The sequence below is a fragment of the Stomoxys calcitrans genome, chromosome 2, assembly GCF_963082655.1.
Source record: "Stomoxys calcitrans chromosome 2, idStoCalc2.1, whole genome shotgun sequence".
Taxonomy (NCBI): Eukaryota; Metazoa; Arthropoda; class Insecta; order Diptera; family Muscidae; genus Stomoxys; species Stomoxys calcitrans.
This window is the reverse complement of record NC_081553.1, coordinates 220,151,948-220,174,237: the sequence shown is the minus strand read 5'-3', so window position 1 is coordinate 220,174,237 and position 22,290 is coordinate 220,151,948. Positions and strand designations below refer to the sequence as shown.

General features: G+C 34.9%; 1 protein-coding gene across 3 annotated transcripts in view; it reads right to left on the bottom strand.

The window, feature by feature from the left end:
- Positions 1-22,290, bottom strand: part of LOC106096396 (hexosaminidase D) — a 141,832-nt gene extending 119,542 nt beyond the window's left edge. The window contains exon 1 of one of the 3 annotated variants that reach the window (XM_059363463.1): positions 22,236-22,290. Coding sequence is in view for 1 of the 3 variants with exons in the window: in XM_013264130.2 (XP_013119584.2) it covers positions 9,019-9,021 (3 nt within the window). In the remaining 2 variants the exon portion in view is untranslated. Of the gene's footprint in view, positions 1-9,018; positions 9,946-18,605; positions 18,743-22,235 lie in introns of those variants that run through there. The other 2 variants (XM_013264131.2, XM_013264130.2) reach the window with 2 other exon arrangements.

Here is a 22,290-nt window from a genome sequence, read left to right as displayed (position 1 = left end):
TTTTTTTGCAAAAAAAATTCTGATAACATTTTTTAGAAAAATCTAATTAAAACATTCTTCAAAAATCAAATTTTGATAAAATTTTATATGAAAATTAAATTTTGACAAAATTTTGTTGAAATAAAATTTTAACGAAATTTTCTAAAAAAAATCGAGTTTTGACCAAATTTTAAATTTTGATGAAATTTTCTTCAAAATCAATTTTTTCCTTAGTTTTTTTATAAAATCAATTTTTAACCAAATTTTCTAAAAATCACAATTTAACAAAATTTTCCAAAAAATCTAATTTTGACAAAAAATGTTGGGAAAATTTTAATTTTGACCAAATTATATAGAAAAATTTAAATTTGGACAAATTTTCCAGAAAATTTGGTAATCAAATTTTGACAAAAATTTTTGAAAAATCAAATTAAAAAAAAAAATCATAAAAACTATTTTTTTTTTTTTCAACATTTTCTAAGAAAATCAGAGTTTCACAAAATTTCCTAAGAAAACAATTTGGAAAAAGTTTTTTTGAAATAGAAATTTCTTTTTTCCTCTTACACAAGCCTAAGCCTTCTGACCTTCCATTAATTCCAAAATCTTTTCTCGAGTGTATTTGTTAGCCTATTCCAATTCAAAAGCCAGACATCCTGCTGGCACAGCCAAACAAACCTTTAACACTTCAAGTCATAATGGAAATAAGTGTTGTGTTTGTTGCTCCCTCCTTCAACCCGTCCCGTCCCGCCCTCCACCTCTAACACCCTAATGGGTGAATATGTGTAAATGTGTTAGAGCGTGCCTATTAGCCCTGTAGAAAAAGACTGAGTAATAGATATTTTCACAAACACAAACTCTCATTCACTCACCCAAACATGGTCGTCTATGTATGTATGTGTACACATAAAGCTATTTTGCTCAAATTAGCCATATGCTGTGATGCCGACAGGGCAACAATATGATGATGAGGATGATGATGATTATGATGACAAAACAACTTGTAAGCCTCTTGCGGTGAAAAGTTTCTTAATAAATTACTTTGTTTTATTTTATTTTCCAATAAATTGACTGGGATTTATAAACAACATGAACAACAACAACAATAATAAGAAGAACAACAACAGCATAAATTGGAGTATTAGCTAAGATTTCAGTGGTTTAAAACATTTAAAATCTTGAGATTTTTAATAGAGTTTTAAAGATGGCAAATGACATTGAAAAGACAATTAAGTCATATTTAATAAAAGTAAAATATATTACAATAAAAATTTTAGGAGAAATATACATTTTGTTCATATTAAAGACTTGTTTGTACATTGTATTGTATGATAGGCATATGATACTCAGATAATTGTATCCTTGAGCGTATGATTATTAAAAACTCCACGCGGTACTGGGGAGCGTATGAACAATGTTTCTTTAATGGAAATCTCATAAAGCTAAAATTTTTAAAAATGTGAAATAAAATATAATTTTTTTGCTATATTTTTAATGAAAATCTAAGTTAAAAAAATTTTAAAAATATAATGTCGTTGCCGAGTTCGGTCTATATTGGACAAAATAATTTTTTCCCCAATATTTTTAATGAAAATCCAAGTTCAATAAAAATGTCTAAAAAAACCATGTCGTTGCCGAGTTTGGTCTATTTTGGACAATAAGTCGATATTGCTGCTATAGGATCAAAAATGTTGCATTTTCAACGGAATTTGAAATGTTGTTAATATATTAATACATATATCCGAGTATCCAAGGTTCGTTTCTGTAGAACTTAATGCCTGTTTAAGCGAGTTTAACGTAAACAACAGTTGCTATGCTTATGCAATCAAAACACAGCTCGAAAATAATAAACACTTTGCATACGAGCTATTGTGAATGATCACTGTCATTTGGCCAATATCAGCTGGGCATAAATATTATTACAGAGTTATTACAAACTCTGTTTTTCTTTTCGTTTTGTTGTTATATTGATTCTAGTTAACCAACATTGTAAGCATTAAGAAGCAAAAGTAGCAAAAATGCGTTTCCCAATTTCGCTGCCCTTTACAGAAAAAAAACAAATTACAATTCACTATCACGTCTCTCGGTTATTCATGGTCCTCCGACGACGAATTTCAAGACGTGATCAAAACATGTTGGTGTTGCTTTGATAAAAACTGTGACAAAAGTTGAGAAAGTAGTGAATCAATTCACTTCAGCTGTCATCGAGTCACATGTTTATGTAGTATCATGTAATTCGAAACTTCACAAGCACATACGTTATGAAGGCAGTGGAACCATCATCACAGTCAATTTATCTGGATACACAAGCCGTGAAGGACAAAAAGAAAACGCAAAACATTTATCCACTACAAGTCTGTTTATTTGATATCAGTTGGTAACAACATTTACCAACCCTTCAAAACAATATAAAGAAAAATTTGAAAAATTTTTTAAAATATATAAATAAAATTTGCAATACATATGGGGGCACAGAAGTCAAATAAAATTTATTTGTAATGTTTTTTTCATTCTATTGATACTCCTTCTCATGGTCAAATAGCCAATTGTCTTTCCTCAGATTAATGGAGATTAATGAAAAATATATGAAATCAATGGCCAAGGCGTAATAAACAACCATAATCAAAAGTGTTTTTGCACGTAATTTTATAAATAATTGGTTTAAACTTTATTTTGCCATTCACAATAGAGGTATTTCTGCAGGTGGCCACACTTAAATGTGGTAAATAGATCATGGCAATCCTGAAGACACGTGTTCTTCATAAACCTGCACTGGTAATTTATTCAGAACTTCGTTTTACTGGGTAGATGCCATTTCCATAAAATTTTCGCAGCACTGCATTGTATAATACTAAAATAAAACAGGGCTATGACAGTTGCTATGCATATAGACACAAAACACAGCTTGCAAATAATAAACACATTTTATAAGAGCTATTGTGAATGATCCTGTTCCTTAGTGGAATGTTCATGAGCAAAATTTGCAATTTGCCTAAATATCACATGCTATTTCATACCCTTTGTTTATTATGGTCTTATATTCATTCCCATAACCCAAAATTGTAAGCAAAAAAAAAGTAAAAACGTGGCTCAAAAAGACCAATCTGAATATCGATTTAATGGGAGCTGTATTAGGTTATGAACCAATTTAAACCATACTTTGCACATTTTATAGAAGTCAAAACAAAACAACTCATGTAAAATTTCACCCAAAGCGGATAAGATTTGCGCCTTCTAGAGGTTCAGTAAATCAAGATCCGAGATCGATTCATATGGCAGCTATATCAAGACATTGACCAATATGACCCATATACAATCCCAACCAACCTACACTAATAGGAAGTATTTTGGGAAATTTCAAGTGTCTAACTTTACTCCTTCAAATGTTAGCTTTAATCGACTTGGAATATCAAGACTATCAGCAAGAATACTTTGTTGAGTCACAGATCAATATTTCAAACAAACGGAATGACAAAATCAGTACACCCCCATCCTGTGGTGGGGGGTATAAAAATAATTGAAAGATAAACTGAATTAAAAGTAAGGGCAAATTTCTAATGAAATCCATGGTGGTGAAGTACCCAAGATTCCACCAGGCCTAACTTAACACATTTAACTTGTTTTAGTTTAATTTCAATATAAATGCTTACATTTTTTCAAGTTCAATTTTATTATTTTTATTTTGTTTAAAAAGAAATTGTTTTAATTTATGTCTTTATTATTTTATTTTTAAATAAAGAAAGATTTTATATACAAATTTTTTATTAATTTAAATTTGAGATATTTTTTTTTTTAAATTTTCCCAAAAAACCTTTGTTTATAAAAAAAAACGAATATTTTAGATTTTAGGATACATTAAATTGTTTTTGTTTAAATCTTTTTATTAATTTACATTGTTTTTAATAATTTATTTTTTTATTTATATTTATGTATATATTATTTTATTTTTATTTAAATAGTAATTTTTCTATAAAACTGTCAAGAAAATCAAGTTGTTAAAATTTCTCTCATTCCCTCCAAACAAACAAATTTAATGAATTTTTAGGTTCATAGTCCACTAGATTAACTCCTTCTATTGAACTATTTCCACAAAAAAATGTGTCAGCAGAAGACATTTGCTAATTATCTATGCCCAGTATAAACGGTCATTCACAATGGCAAAACGAAAATGTTTAACAGCCCTATTTTATTTTCACAGCCGTGAATGATCAAAATAAACCGCAAAAAAATTAATGTTAAGTTTCTCCATTGTCTACTAGGTGTCGTATACGCAACTTCAAAAAATTTAAAATTTTCATACGTCACCTAGTACATTAATCCTCTTAACATTTGTGTTCATATGAACATACTTATCATTCGCCTCCTATTTATTTTATTTTATTTACCAAAACGATGCCAAAGATTAAATCCATAACAATGTTAAAAACTCAACTATAACAACAAACTATTCAAAGAAAATCCTTCTCAAGCTAGGACAACACAAATCACAAACAAATGTTTATATGAAAATAATTAATGCAAGACAATAAAATAAATAAACTAACGGCTCTGGTACACAGATGTCCAACACAACACAAAGAAAGTTGTATGGGATTATGTCCGGAATAGTTTCGGATTCTTATCTAAATGTTTATTTATTTGTTTTGCTTTGCTCCGCATTTAACTTAGTTTATCTAAGCTGGTCTGTTTGCAAACCTACACAAAGTAATGTAGGATTGTGTTATTGTATGATTACATCTGCCTGGTAGGGAATGGGAAAATTTCAAGCATGATGAGAAGGGCAGCAAGAGAAATTGTAAAAAATCAAATGAAGTTTTTAAAAAACTAAAAACACCAATGATTCAGACTCTTTCCTCAATGGTTGTTGGCTGCTGGTATTGAATTTTGCCCAGTGAAAAGTCTCATTAATCAGCTCCACATGATCAAACCAAAATTCATAATGAATTTGTCTTCCCATGACAAGCAAAATTTCTTTTCCTCTATCGTTTTTAGGCTCATTATAGAAATGCATTGCTGGCGGTACAAAAGTGCCAAAATATTTTACCCTTATCTCTCTTAACCCTCTCATCTATCACGTATCACTCCTCCCCGATAGCCTAGAGATTTATTTTGTTTGTTCCTGTTTTTTTGTTCAATTTTAAACTTTATTTATTTTTTTAATTAAAATTATTCCCAACGAAAAGTTGTGTCTGCCTGTGTGTGTTTGCGTGGTGCCAGCCATTGCACTGTAATAGAACACCACCAACAGTACAACTTGAACGAACATGTCAGATGGAGACTAATTACAAATCCAAACTCTCTTACACACATACACTTTCAACATATGGCATACCCTTGGAACACACATACTGCCAGAAAGTGAAACGAAGCATAATACAGAGCAAATGAAAAAAATTAATTAAACTTATTTTTGTCTTTAGTATTTTTTTTTTCACAAACCTGCTTAAAGCTATGCCAGCTATGAAAAATAAAGTCGTAGATCTGAATGGATTTTTGTTCTCTCACAACACACATAGACATACAATGAATATTTATGTGCTTACGTATTGCTTATAGTAAATTGAGTCAATAAAATTTGATTTTTTTTTTTGTGTTGCTGAAAACAATAGCCATTATTTACTGGCCTTAGCACATCCTGAACGACATTTCATCGAAAAGGATATAAATAAAACAGAAAAAGGCGACAACATGGATATATCTTAGCAGACAGTAGTAAGGTTGCAGTTTCAATATCAAAGCAATAAATTATTCTTCACTAAATGAAATCGTGCTTTTTCTTACAAGAGATTTAGGAATAACTTCTAAACGTTTACGTCCAATAAAATGATTGCTCTTATTTACAAATTGCTAGGATTTGTTGTTAAGATTGTGGAAATATGATAGAATTGAAATAAAATTGTATATTCATAGAAAACATTGGTCCACTTGACAAACCTTTAAGGTTAGCTATTAAATATTTTGCCCGTCTTTCTAAAATGCTACTTATTATTAGACTTATACATAAGAAGAAAGTGTGAATATGTTTGCTATTTCTTTATGTCCAGTTGACATTAACGATCATTCACAATAGTAAACCCAAAGTGTTAAGCAGCCCTGTTTTATCATTGAATACGCAAGTTGTGAAGAAAAAAATAAACTGTAAAATAATGTATGGAGGCTTTCCGTAGCGCAAAGGTTAGCACGACCGCCTATGACGCTGAACGCCTGGGTTCAAATCTTGGTGAGAACATCAGAAAAAATTTTCAGCCCTGGTTATTCCTTCCAAATGCTGGCGATATTTGTGAGATACTTTGCCATCTAAAAACTTCTCTCCAAGGAGGTGTGGACCTTTCTTTTCAACATGCTACTTATTATTGAAATTTTAAAAAAGAAGTATGTGTGAAAGTCTATTTATGCCCAGCTGACCTTAACGATCATTCACAATAGCAAAACCAACGTGTTAAACAGCCCTGTTTTATCATTAGATACCCAAGTTGTGAAAAATAACAAGTTAGATAGTGCTATGTTGGGCCGGGCCAAATCTTATATACCCTCCACCATGGATCGCATTTGTCGAGTTCTATGCGCGGTATCTCTTTTTAGGCAAACAGAGAATATTGAATAAGAACTGTTATGCTATTGGAGCTATATCAAGTTATAATCCGATTCGGACCATAAATGAATGCTGAACATTGTAGAAGTCATTGTGTAATATTTCAGTTCTTTCGGTTAAGAACCATATTATGTTAAAAATCATGAGGGAAGCCGTTGTACAAAATTTCAGCCAAATCGGATGAGAATTGCGCCCTCTAGAGGCTCAAAAATTCAAGCTCCCAGATCGGTTTATATGGCAGCTATATCAGGTTATGTACCGATTTGCGTCATACTTAGCATAGATATTGGAAGTCATAACAAAACACCTCATGCAAAATTTCAGTAAAATCGGACAAGAATTGCGCCCTCTAGAGGGTCAAGAAGTCAATACCCAAGACCGGTTTATATGACAGATATATCAAAACATGAACCGATTTGAACCATACTTAGCGCAGTTGGTGGAAGTGATACCAAAACACCACGTGCAAGCTTTCAGTCAAATCGGATGAGAATTGCCCCCTCTAGAGGCTCAGGAAGTCAATTTGGCCCATTTACAATCCTAACCGACCTACACTAATAAAAAGTGTTTGTGCAAAATTTCAAGCGGCTAGTTTTACTCCTTCGAAAGTTAGCGTGCTTTCGACAGACAGACGGACGGACATGGCAAGATCGACTTAAAATGACATGACGATCAAGAATATATACACTTTAAAGGGTCTCAGACGCATATTTCAAGGTGTTACAAACAGGATAACGAAATTAGTATAACCCCATCCTATGGTGGAGGGCATAAAAATAAACCGCAAAAAAATTTATGGATGTCACCGAGGCGTAAAGGTTAGCATGTTCGCCTGTGACGCTGAACGCCTGAGTTCGAATCCTGGCGAGAACATCAAAAAAAAAGTTCAGCGGTTATTCCTTCCTAATGCTGGCGATATTTGTGTCATGTAAAAACTTCCTCCAAAGATGTGTGGCATTGCGGCACCCGTTCGGACTCGGCCATAGAAAGGAGACCCCTTTATCATTGAGCTAAAACTTGATTCGGACAGCACTCATTGATATGTGAGAATGTTCATGGGAAAATTTGATATCACATGAGACTGATCATCATTTACAATAGCTCTTACGCATAAGTTAAATTTTTAATATCTACAAGCTGTGTTTTGTATGCATATGCTGTTGTAAAAGTGAAAGGTATGACCATTGTGAATGCATTCACGATAGCTCCTAGGCAACAACACTTCATGAGACCCCATATGAGTCCGCATCTCCTACAAAGTACTTTTGTCATTGAGCTAAAGTTATAATTGTTGATTTCAGGATTTCAAAAAACCTTCTCTTTCTTAATCATCCATACTACAATAATAAAGAAAAAATTAAACGAAGCGCTAAATTTTACAAAAGTTTAAAATCTTTTTTCCTCCTCCAATTGCTGGCCATATTTGTGAGGTACTTCGCCATGTAAAAACTTCTCTCCAAAGAGAGAACCCTAATCGTTGAGCTAAAGCTTGAATCGGACATCACTCTTTGTTATGTGAGAAGCTTGTAAATGTTCCTTAATAGAATGTTCATGGGCAAATTTGCAATTTGATATTCACAATACCACATGGTTGTTCCTATTCAAGCAACGAGAACCGTGAATGACACTGATCATCATTCGCAATAGCTCTTATGAAAAAGTTAAATGCTTAATATCTACGAGCTGTGTTTTGTATGCATATGCATCAGCAAGTGTTGAAAAGAGAAAGGTATGACCATTGCGAATTCATTCACGATAGCTCCTAGGCAACAACACTCCATGAAACCCCATATGACTCCGCATCTCCTACAAAGTACTCTTGTCATTGAGCTAAAATTATAACTGTTGAGTTCAGGATTTCAAATAACCTTATCTTTCTTAATCCTCCATACTGAATACAATAATAAAGAAAAATTAAACGAAGCGCTTAATTTTACAAAAGTCTTAAATCTTTTTTAACAAGAATTATTACCACAAAAGTCAAAATGTTATTTGTTTACGGGTGTTTCATGTGACCCATGACAGCTCTATCTTGAAGTTTTGAACTCCATTTCACACAGAAAAAAGTTTTGGCAATACAACATCTTAGGGATTCTATCTTGGGATAATACCCAACTCAAGCAATTTCAAATGACCTTTAGCAGCAATTTCTCTCTTCAGTTTGCACCTCCACCTTCTTCCTACTATAGCTGCCGCCTGCCAAGCTGCATTTAAAAAAAAAACTTCTGGGAAAATGACTAACGTTGGAAAAATAAAATATGGTAATTTGGTATTGAAAGAGAAAGTTTTGGCTTTTCTTTCTATTTTGCAAATGGGGTGTTGCTGTTATGCCTTTTGCTGTTGCTGTTGCCGTTGCCGTTACGGGCTTTCAGTTTTATTGTGTTTCTGTTTTGAGGGAGTGGAGGTGGCTGGGACTACAAAAAATTTTTATAGAGAAGGCTTTTAATTACCATTAAATGTTTATTTCCCTTGGCTTCACAAACGAATGATGGCAATTCTTCGTCTCCGCTAATGTTTTCCGCCTTTTTGTTTTTTGTTGTTGTTAAGGCAAAACGTTGCTGATTATATTCGAGCTCCAGTGTTTGTTGCTTATGCTGGATCTGACTATGGCACTGCTAGAGTATCAGTGCTACTACAATTGTTGTGGTTTTGGCTGGCTGCCTTCTCCCCTGGCTCTCTATGATGGGGTCGTTGAGGTGGATCCAGCCAAAATGTTTAACGTGCTGTGGTCTAGCATTTAAACAAAACCGCCCCGACGGTGATGGTGATGGCAATGGTGGTTCTGCTGTTGTTGGTGATACAACTTTGAAATACGTGCCACCATGAATTCACAAATAAACGCGCGCGCAAATTTTAATTATTCGCAAAAGTGAAAAACAACAACAACACGGTTAAGCAAATTATCGTAGACTATAGCAGAAAAAAGGCGGATAAGGTAGCCTTAACACCAAGCATCCAATAAAAAACACAACACAAACGCACGCACACACCCAACTTTTTGTCACACTGGGGCTAACGCACAATTTACACTGTTATCGACACACATACACACAATACACCATATGAGCTTAGCTGCTGGCACCTAGACACTTAGCTATGTGTAGGTCGATGTGTATCACTTGTTAACTTTACTATTTTAATTTTCTTTTTTTCTTTAGCTTTTTCTTCTTCTTCTTAGGTGTATTTGTCGGTCACCTAAGCTCACACATATTTGTCACCTTCATTTAATCAAAAATTACCGTTTTCCAAATTGTCAACGCTACGTATTTGGGTCTCTCTCGACATCAACGCCAGCGAACACTTTACGATACAATACGATACGTCTAACGCCTTGTGTTACTCTGACAAAACTGAAAATGAAACTGAAACCGATGATGAAATGAGTTGTGGCTGGCCAACTGGAAATGTTTACAACTTTGTGTTGCTGCTTTTACTGGCCTCTGCTACAGCAACTCCTTGTCAAGGATGTTCAAGGATGAGGCAACTTAAACGAGCCTCGACATCCAACGCGTTGATGTCGAACCAATACATTATTTTCCAGATGTTTGAACCAGAGACGGGAGTATGTTATGTCTAAATTTAGAACAAGTAAAAACGTATTAAGTTCAGCCGTGCCGATAAATTGGGTCGGATGTCGGGAAGCTTAAAACAACTCCCAGTCTCAAATTTCAGCAAAATAGGGTAATAAATGCAGCTTTTATTGGTTCCCGACTTTTAATCGGCAGATAGGTCTATATGGTAGTTAGGTTGCATTTTTTAACGCGACGCTCAAAAGCAAAACACAATGCGCTCATTCTGTTTTGGCCTTAAGTGTTTTTGTCGATGAGCATAAAATGATTGCCAATCATATTTTGCATTTTAAGCAATACGCATGATGGCTCACATTGAGCGCAACTGAAAGGAAGACACACACTCAGCTACCTTTAAAAATTATGTGAGCTGAAATTAATTTGCGTGCTTTGTAATGGTTACAATAAACTTCGTGTAAACTAACCGTGACATTAAATTATCGTGGGAAATAAACCTCCTGTTATCAAATTTGGTTTTCATGTACACTTTACATACATACACTCATCTGAGAGGGTTCATTTGCAAACAACACACAATGTCCGCCGACCAAGTTGAAAATCACATTCACTGAACGATTACTAAAACGTTCACGCATCTCTCACTGTGTTGTATATGTACGGGTATTTCTAGCTAACTTTGTTTTTATGTGACATGCCATACAGACAATTGCTTTGACCAAAGTGACTATTGAGTGCCAAATTTTGGTTCTCATGCAGTTCTCTGCTACATATCCAAAGACTATTGATTACTGTGTAGAGCACGCTTTTGTTTGGAACGTGCTCAATATGTGTATTTTACATAAATAACAATAACAATTATTTTTAATATTTTTACCATAAATAATGAGGGAATGTCCTTCTAAGTAAAACCAACGAGTTTTTCTGCTTTACAATCTATCATCTAAATAAAGTAATCGGCGAAAAATATTGCGAAAAGCGAACGTAGTACCAGACTTAAACCAAAATTTCCACCATCATCTCCAAATCAGGGATGAAAAAGTTGGAGCATTTGTACTAAATTTGGTACATTTCACTTGTCAAAAGTACAATGGTACTACAGGGTGGCTGATGAAAGCCGCTACCAAAAAAAAATGTAATAACTTTTTTTCTATTTAATAATAATAATTTAATAATTAATTTAATTAATTAATTAATTAATTTAATTAATAATAATTTAATAATTAATTTAATAATTTAATTTAACATGAATAAAAGAAAAATGTATTCCATACACCGAAAAAAAAATGTAGCAATATTCATCATTGTAGCAATATTCATCAGCCACCCTGTACAATGGATTATTTGGCATAATTCGATAAAATCGGTTTTACATTTTCACGAAAATTACTGCGTTTTGTGGAAATACCTATTTGAAATTTTGTTGAATTCAAATAGTTTTCTACAATTTTTGTTTACATATTGTATTCAAGCATTTCTCATACGTAATATTTATTGCGTAAGTGCAATAATTAATATTATAATACAACACGTCATTCACTAATTTGAAAATATTGCGAAATCTGATTGTTTTCACAACCAACTGCAGCCAACTTAACAGTTGTTTTGATCTATTCGTTTACTAAACAAACAAACAAAAAGTGAAAACTCTAAAAAATAAATTTCAATGGGAAAATGGCATCGCTCCCTTAATTCACACCAGCAAATTTTGTCGCTGGAAATATAGGATTATTTTTTGTTAAGATGTTTCCAAGTAAAGAAAATTATCACTCCATTAACACACAGTATAAAGTTTGTAGTGCCTAAAAAGAATTGTTCGTGGGTTATCTATCCCCAATTCTTCTGCGAATATTCTCATATGAAAATATTATTAAAACAAAGGAGAGAAATAGATTACATGTACAAACAGTTTCTAGTTTAATCCAATCAAAAGATTACTAAAATCTTTGAACTCTTGTTGTTATAGTTTTGAGTTTTCGAAATCTTTGTAGTCGAAAATGTAAACCGATCTTGGATCTTGACTTCTTGAGCCACTACAGGGCGCAATTTTTATCCGATTTGGCTGCAATTTTGCATGAGGTGTTTTTATGAGTTTCAAGAACTGTTGTAAGTATAATTGAAAACCGTCCATAACCTGATAAAGCTGTCCTAAAAACCGATCTGGGGTCTTGACTTTTGAGCCTCTAGAAAACACAATTCCTATCCAATTTGGCTGAAATTTTTAACGACGTGTTTCGTCATGACTTCCAACAACTGTGCCGAGTATGACTCAAATCGGTCCATAACCTAATATAGCTGCCATATAAACCGATCTTGAATCTTGACTTCTTGAGCCACTAGAGGACGCAATTCTTATCCGATTAGGCTGAAATTTTGCATGAGGTTTTTTGTTATGACTTTCAACAACTGTGCAAAGTATGGTTCAAATCGCTCCATAACCTGATATAGCGCCATATAAACCGATCTGGGATCTTGACTTTTTGAGCCTCTATATGGCGGAATTATTATCTGATTTGGGTGAAATCTACAAGGGCTTCTCCAATGACCTTCAACATACGTGTCAAATATGGTCTGAATCGGTCTATAATCTAATACAGCTTCCCTATAAAACGATCTTCCTATATTACATCCTATATTAATTTCAAGCGGCTAGCTTTACTCCTTCGAAAGTTAGCGTGCTTTCGACACATAGACGGCCGGATGGACATGGCTAGATCGACATAAAATGTCATGAGGATCAAAAATATATATACTTTATGTGGTCTGAGACGAATTTTAGTATACTCCCATCCTATGGCGGAGGGTATAAAAATGGTACAATTTGTCCCAAAAAAGTACATTATTTTATGTTTGTTGGTACAATTTAAAAAATCGAACTTTCATCCCTGCTTTAGTCGCCACTTCGAACATGTTCGAAGGTTTGCCTAAGCAAAACAACAACACTCAAAGGCTGGTGGGCCCAGCACAAACAACATACAACTCTTATTACTGATTAGCTCCCCAGCACAAACTGTGCAGGGCAAATGAACATTGGTTGTGGTGGCAGAGCGGAGCCAGCGGGTTGCTGTTGCTGTTTTCTTATATTGTTCTTGCAAAAGCTGCTGCGTAACGTAATCATACCATTGTTGAATCTCTCTGCAATGCAGGCAGGCTAGGTCAAAAGATGAAGAAAAAATTCTTTGTTACGGTTCGTTATTGCCAGCAGCGCCGCGTAGCTTGTTAACGATAAGTCGAGCATATCGAATGAAGGATGTCTTCAATGTTAGCTAGCTGCTGCTGCTGTATGGTTTGGTTGGTGAGCAACTTAAGTTTTCCTTCACCAGATTTTCTTTTCCTCTTCGTTTGAAGCTGTTCGTTCGTGATTGAGTGTTCGTTGTTATGTTTCGTACTTGCCTTTAATTTTTTGTTGTTGTTGTTGTGGCGTTCGTTTGTGGTTGTGTGCCTGGCGATTTGTTGCATAGATCACGTGCTCGAGTGTCATTGGTAATGAAAATCGAAAATCAAAAGGAAAAAAAGATTCATTTTGTTTTTTTTTTCGTTTGATATATGCTTGGGCACGAAAACTGGAATATTTATAAGTATACACAGACACACACCAGCATATACACATGGTTAGGAAGAAGCGTAAATATGTGCGTGTTTGTTTGCAAGTCTATTGGATAGTTTTACAAAGGGCACATCTTGCATGTTCGTCGACACTTGTTTATCACGTATTCATTCAGGAATAGCGTCTGTTGATTGAGCTGATTTGTTATCCGGTGATATTCTTTGGCATCCTTTGTACACTCCACCCCCACCCAACCCTCAATCATTTACCAGTGGGGGCATCAATCAATTGATCCCAACCAAAATTCGTAATGACTTTAAGGATTGACCTGGAGACCCTTGCACGTAGGAAGTAAATGGCTTAATTTTGATTTAAACAAAAAGTAAAAAAGGCCGGACAACCACCAACATGAATTCTGGTTAATTTTTAGACCAGATGCAAATGCAAATTTGCCGAAGAACATTTCATTAGAGAATAGGGGCAAAATTCTCCCATATCAATGAGAGCTCAATGATAAGGGACCTCCTTTTTATAGCCAAGTACGAACGGCGTGCGGCATAGCAAAATCTCTTTTGGGGAGAATTTTTTACCGGCAAAGTACCTCTCTAATGTCGCCGACATTAGGAGGGCATAACTACCGCTGAAAATTTTTCTGCCAGGAAACGAACCCAGGCGTTCAGCGTCATAGGCGGATATGCTATCCTCTGCGCTTTTTATTGCTCTAGATGGCTTAGTTAGAGAAAACAAATCGAAGATTGAATGAGCCTTAAGCAGTGTATCATGTTCCGCTCTTTACTGGAAATACGGTCAAAGTCGTTAAAAGTGTGAAGAACAAGTAAAAGCGTGCTAAGTTCGGCCGGGCCGAATCTTATATACCCTCCACCATGGATCGCATTTGTCGAGTTCTTTTCCCGGCATCTCTTCTTAGGCAAAAAAGGATATAAGAAAAGAGTTGCTCTGCTATTAAAACGATATCAAGATATGGTCCGGTTCGGACCACAATTAAATTATATGTTGGAGACCTGTGTAAAATTTCAGGCAATTCGTATAAGAATTGCGCCCATTGGGGCTCACGAAGTAAAATAGAGAGAACGATTTATATGGGTTCTGTATCGGGCTATAGACCGATTCAGACCATAATAAACACGTTTGTTGATGGTCATGAGAGGATCCATCGTACAAAATTTCAGGTATATCGGATAATAATTGCGACCTCTAGGGGTCAAGATCCCAGATCGGTTTATATGGCAGCTATATCAGGTTATGAACCGATTTGAACCTTATTTGACACAGTTGTTGAAAGTAAAAATAAAATACGTCATGCATAATTTTAGCCAAATCGGATAGGAATTGCGCTCTCTAGAAGCTCAAGAAGTCAAATCCCCAGATCTGTTTATATGACAGCTATATCAGGTTATGGACCGATTTCAACCATACTTGGCACAGTTGTTGGATATCATAACGAAATACTTCGTGCAAAAATTCATTCAAATCGGATAAGAATTGTGCCCTCTAGAGGCTCAAGAATTCAAGACCCATGATCGGTTTATATGGCAGCTATATCAGGTTATGGACCGATTTGAACCATATTTGGCACAGTTGTTTGATATAACAACAAAACACGTCGTGCAAAATTTCATTTCAATCGGATAAGAATTGCGCACTCTAGAGGCTCAAGAAGTCAAGACCCAAGATCGGTTTATATGGCAGCTATATCAGGTTATGGACCGATTTGAACCATACTTGGCACAGTTGTTGGATATCATAGCAAAACACGTCGTGCAAAAATTCATTTAAATCAAATAAGAATTGCGTACTCTAGAGGCTAAAGAAGTCAAGACCCAAGATCGGTTTATATGGCAGCTATATCAAAACATGGACCGATAATGCCCATTTACAATACCAACCGACCTACACTAATAAGAAGTATTTGTGCAAAATTTCAAGCGGCTAGCTTTACTCCTTCGGATGTCAGCGTGCTTTCGACAGACGGACGGACGGACATGGCTAGATCGACATAAAATGTCGCGACGATCAAGAATATATATACTTTATGGGGTCTCAGACGAACATTTCGAGTAGTTACAAACAGAATGACGAAATTAGTATACCCCCCATCTTATGGTGGAGGGTATAAAAATAGGCGTACTTACTTGTAAGAACTTGTATTCTGCTTAAAGTGAGGAAAATGGCAAAACAAGTATATTGCCAACTCTTGAAAAAAATTTAGCAAAGAGGATAGAAATAAAGAAATTTTTTGCTCTCAAAATTTTACAGCAAATGTCAAGCTTATAGGTGTCGCATGGCGAAACAATTAAAGGTGGTCTCATTTGTACAACAACCACAAATCATATGGCGCAATCTGCCATCTTGTCATCAAGCTGATCGTACTTTTGCCAACACACGCAAAGAAATTTGTGTGCGAGTCGTGTGAGGCCACCTTTTTAAATCCGCCTGTTGGTGTCGGTAATTATTTAATTTTTCTTCAAAGCCAAAAAATCAAAATTACAGCAAAAATAGAAGAAAGAAAAATACACATTTGGAAGCTACGAATGTCAAAACCCTATATACGTGCATTATGCCACAGTTTCCTTCATGGGAAAGGTAATAATGCTAATTAAGAAAACGAAAACGCCGCGACTGCATGCCATTGAAGACCTAAACAGAATGAGTGCCTTTAGCAGCATCGTGTTGAAAAATATAACTTTGCAAACAAATGGTAAAAGGGTACTCCCAAAAGTTAAACCATTTTTAATTTTGACTACTAAAAATACTACTTCACGTGTGGCAGCACAGAATGGCGCTCGCTGTCAAGCGTCAAAGTTAAAAATTTTTAACTTTACCGCTTTGCTTTTGTGGTGTTTGTGTGCAGAGTTGCATTTTTGCAACGCGACGCTCAAAAACAAAGCTCAACGTTCTCATTCTGTTTTGGCCTTGATGAGAGTAGAATTCTACTTGCGTCTTGTTCTTAGATAATTCTCATTTATCTAGTGCGCCACCAACTAGTGCGAAGTTCGAATTCTTTATCTGTATATAATTAATCTATGATTATAGCTCAATTAAAGCTTCTATTACACGAGAGGACATGTCATATAAGCTGTCACTTTCTGTACGACTTGTCTTATGTACGTCATATGCATATAGAGCGCGCTCTAATGGGCAAGAATTCTCATATGCATTGTATTTTATTGTAGGCATGTTTTTTCACATATATTCAATTTAATCGAAAAAGTTGGATATTTATTTCAAAATCCATTTGTCATACTAAATTTTTCGTATGTGTCACACGATGTGTACAACTTTTAGAGTTGCAATTTTTGAAATTACATATGACATGTCTGATCATGTAATGACAGCTTAAGCCGCTATTACACGGCCGGTAGTTGTCTTATGACATGTCACTCTTCGTAAAAACAAAAAACAAATATTTATGTTGCCCATGAACATTCCACTAAGAAACTTTTTGTATACACATGTAATATCAAATATTTTTCAAAATTGTTAATTTACATACGATTCATCATTTTTTGTTTGACACCTGTGTTATTTTTGTACGACATAACACGTAAAAATTGTTAAAGTTGTGAGAAAGGAGGTTTAAAAAAACAGATGTGTTTGTCAGAAGGAATTAAGCACGCTTAAAACCATTGACGGTCAAATACAAACACACCTTTGCACATATTTGTGCACGTGCACAATTTTGTTCTACAACATATGCCCATCCCAGTAGTCCAGGCCACTAGTTTCAAACCTGTTTATTCACTAGCTCCAAAGTAATAAGGACTAGTTTCGCTTTAGTTTACTTTTAGTGCAAACAACTAGTGAATTAAAAATGGGGTTGTCATTGGAGTAACCAGTTGACCTTGGAACTAGTACTTCTGCTAAATCCAACAAACTATTTCCGTAATTGATTTCTTTTGACATTTGTCAAGGTTTGAAAAAATAATTTTTATTTTTCTGCTTGCTCTAGGTTTTTTCTCTGTCACTCCATCTAATAAACAATTTTGTTAGTTGTCAGTAGTCGACGAAGAGATTTGAACTCATCATCTTATGCTGGGTAGTCTTTGACCCATCCTCTAGCCTACCGACATCACTTTGATAACCATGAAATATCGCAATAACCATTACCGCACAGCAATAAGTTTTTCAATTAAATTAAGATAAAAGAATTTTCTAAAATTAATTTGAAAAAAAATCAATGAAAACGTGCTATAAATAGTATTTGAGAGCCAAATGCATAAATAACTACATTTCTTAGAATTTTGCGTAAAATGGAACTGCAGAGACATCGGTTAGTTTAATTTGCGTGATTACTGTCAAATTTCGCTCGAGAAACAATTAAATTATTATATCATGTTACCGACTATTCCGAAAGCAGAAAAGAATACCACTCCCTATGCGAAATTTGAAGCCTGAAAAAGTTTTTATGGGATATCTTTGTACGAATGCTACAAATCTAGCTTGGGATAATATACTTTTTCAAATTCAGGCAAATCGGATAAAACAAGATCTCAAAGCAACGGAATATATGGATCCTATATCTTAATATTATCCCAGGTGGTCCATTTGCTAACCCAAAGACCTACATAAACAAGAAGCAGATATCGGTTACAACGGATGATTTTATTCTTTTAAATGATAACTTGATAGGCTTTAAAGACAATATTTCGAAGTATTACAGTAACTTATTTGACTTGACATTTGCTACCTCATAAAATATATAAAAATCAATTTCACCTCCGTGTTTTCCAAATTTATAAATTATTACAACTCTATACATAGAAATTCACCTCATCTTCGCCATAAACCCATAATAAACGCTTATTTATCGCCGCAATATGGTAATCAGGAATTAAAAACCATACGATACGGCAACCAACTAACCAACTTCATAAAAAGCAACAAAACAAAACGAAAAATAAGAAACTAAACAATATCCAATATCACAAAAAAAACTACTTACCAGACTTTAAATGCAAAATTTTGTGTTGCCGCAATTCATTTAGGTAATTATTAGCAACACTACACAACCCACCATTAATGATATGTAGAAAATAAATAATACACTGAACACCGAATACAACCCTGTCGGTAGAGTGCACAAAGAGTAAATTGAAAATTATATTTTGAAGTGAGCCGAGTGCGTATATATGTATCAGACATTATGTGCGTATGTGTGTTATGTGATATACATACGTATGTTGGACAAAAACAATAAAAGATGAAAATGCCGGGAGTCAAAGCCTGCACCCTGTGTTAGCCGGTTGCATGACAGAGATGGCAATGGTTGCGCAAGCAATAACCTGTTTATTGCCCGTAACAAATGCAAACAACAGAGAAATCGATATATTTGGAAAATATGGTCAAAAAGAGAAGTGAAAATTGAACTAATGATTGCCGTGGTATATGTTTTATGTTTAAGTCGAAAAAATCTCCTGAGCAAAAGTGTAGTTTACGGGAAAAATGGCCAAAAAAGCTGAATATGGCCAATATACACAAATTAAAGGAAAGCTTGGGTAATAACCGAATATGGCAAAGGAAGGGGTTAATTCGAAGTCTCTAGGTATTAAGGAATTTTGATCCCTTTTGAAAAATTTACTTTTGATAAGGAACAGGTCTGATTCATGTCTGATTCATATTAAAGCTCAATGATAAGGGACCTCCTTTTTTAAGACGAGTCCGAAGGGCGTGCATCAGTACGACATCTCATCGGGGAGAAATTTTTACATAGTATAGCACCTCACAAATGTCGCCAGCATTTGGAGGGAATAACCACCTTTGAAATTTTTTTCTTATGTTCTCGCCAGGATTCGAAAGTCCTCGCCAGGATTCGAATGAGACGTTAGAGCATTTCCTACGATTTTACCTGGCTCTCGCGGCTTACAACAACGGCACTTAGGTGCCGTACAATAGGTACAATACCAACATTCTAAATTTATTGGGCTTTTTTAAGCGATCTGGTTTGTTTACAGTAAGAGCAAGAAGTCGACCAATATGGTTTAAGTCTTATTTCTACACTGCCATTATAACCATAACCTACTTTTTCTCACAGTTTTTTTAATGTAGTGTACCCTCAACCATGAATCGCATTTGTCAAATTATTTGCGCGATTTCTCTTTATAGAAAAAATACGGGTCATAACAAAAAAACCCCTTGGTTTTTTATTTGCGTCAAATGACTGTTTTAGATTGTTCTGGCGAGAACATCCCGAAAAATGTATACGTTGGTAATCCCTTCCTAAATTTAAAGAGGCTGGCTTCATTAGGTTCGCTTTTCGCAGGAGAAATCCCATTTCTAAAAAGGAATTATGAATGAAAATGGAAATTTTTAAAAATAATTTAGAGTTTTCCCGTACGAAAATGGGTCTAGAAATGAAAGTATTTTAATTTACAACTTAAAATAAGTCCCTAGACATAAAAAACTGCCGTGAAAACTGAACATAGTACCGGCTTTACGACGCTTTCTTGAGGATTTTAATTTACAACTTTAAAAAAAAAATCTGTCGCGAAAACGGAACACAGTACAGGATCAGGACTCACCAAATAAGGTTAAGCCAAGCGATAAGCCGATATAAATTTTTTAATTTTTCGCAGTTCTTGATATTGAGGATGTCAATTTGTTCCCTTTTTACATTCATTCATTGTTTACGTTTTCTTCTATTTGATGACATTTTCAATCGGCAAATTTGATATCCTTAATGATGTTCACTATCCACTTTATATTTTCGCAAGTGACCTAACCTTCTATTAGTGAATCCTGGTACCGGCTTTAATGCCGACAAAAAACGCTTTTTTGAGAATTTCTTTCCAGGCATTCAGCGTCATAGGCGGACATGCTAACCTCTGTGCTACGGTGGCCTTACATATTCTCCTATAGGAGAAGTAATTGAATACAATATCAACAAAATCGGATGTGAATGGCCGCCTCTAGGGACTTAAGAAGTTATATCGATGGATCGGTTTATTTGGGGCCTACATTCAAATATAAACCGATATGGCCTGTACACAATGACCGATATGGCCTAAACAAAAATTCTGCAAAATTTAAAAAGGCTAGCTCCATTCCTTGGACTGCTTTTCTGACAGAGAGGCAGCAGTGGGTGGATCAACTCAAAATGTAAAGCCGATCAAGAATAAAGAGGCCTGTTCCGATTTCAAAAACGCAAAACGAAAGAATTTAATTGTCTTATTTTTTGCAAACCTAAACCAACTAAACGTCTGTGTTTGAATCCATACCCCTTCCAAATCTCGGTATAGTAAGAGACACCTGAAGGGATTTCAAATCTTAAAATAAAAGAAATTTGAAAACGAAAGCAGAACAACTGTTTGCGTTTTCCGAATTTCAAAAACGGAATAGGCCTGATATGTACTTTATAGGGTCGCAAATCTATATTTCGATATGCTACAAACAGAAGCCATCGTGGCGCAGAGGTTAGCATGTCCGCATATGACACCGAATGCCTGCGTTCAGATCCCGGCGTGAACATCAGAAAATTTTTCAGCGGTGGTTTTCCCCTTACTAATGCTGACTGCATTTGTGAGGTATTCTGGCATGGTAAAACTACCAAGTGATGACGCTATGCTGTACGCCATTCGGACTTGGCAATAAAAAGGAGGCTCCTTATCAATGAGCTTAAACTTGAATCGGACTGCACGAAAAGCGAACATGGGTATTCTTTTTAATTCTTCTCAAAATTATGGCTGATATTATGTTCGTTTTTCACCGTTGGAAACCCTTCTTAGCGATTGCTGTTTTTAAACTCAAATAACCATGAAAAATGAAAATTGTATTACAAATTTACCATAAGTTATGAGGGAATGTCCTTCTAAATAAAATCAGCCAATTTTTTGGTTTTAAAATCTAGTATCTAAAAAATTAATTGCTGAAAATTATTGCGAAAAGCGAATATAGTACAAGCCCTAGGATTCAAAATTCTTGTCACTCCTGAGGCCAGAAAATTTTTATTTAGTTTTAGTATCATTCTGTCCATAGCAAAGAGCTGGATTTAGCGGTTTTTGAGAGTCTCTTGCTCCAGTCTCATGAACGAACTTAAAATTCTAAGTACTACTGGGCTTACCAACCTATGGTGATCTGTAAAACAATTACCTTAATGGCGAGCAGTATCGACATTGCCGATTTTGTACAAATACTCCCTACAATTTGACCCCTGCAGAACGAACCAGAATCCGGTTTAGAGGTAACAACCAGGATTCACTGAATAAGGTTAAGCCAAGCGATCAGCCGATATACTTTTTTTTTAATATTTGGCAGTACTTGGCATTGAGGATGTCAACTTGTTCTCTTTTTACATTCATTCTTTGTTTACGTTTTCTCCTATATGATGACATTTTCAATCGTCAGATTTGACATCCTTAATGATGTTTATGGGCCTATCCACTTTGTGTTTTTGCATGTGACCTAACCTTCTATTAGTGAATCCTGGGTAACAACCCAGGACAAAGAAAAGACTAAAACCTAATAGACTTAAACCCAATAAGAAACCAAGGCAAAAACATAGATGGTTCCTGGTATTATATATCAATTCCTTGAATATTCGTTATCTATTCGTCAATATCTTTTATTTTACACCTACATTGTCTAGATTGGACCCCCCTAAAAACGGGTTTAAGATATGTGTTTCTGCTTTC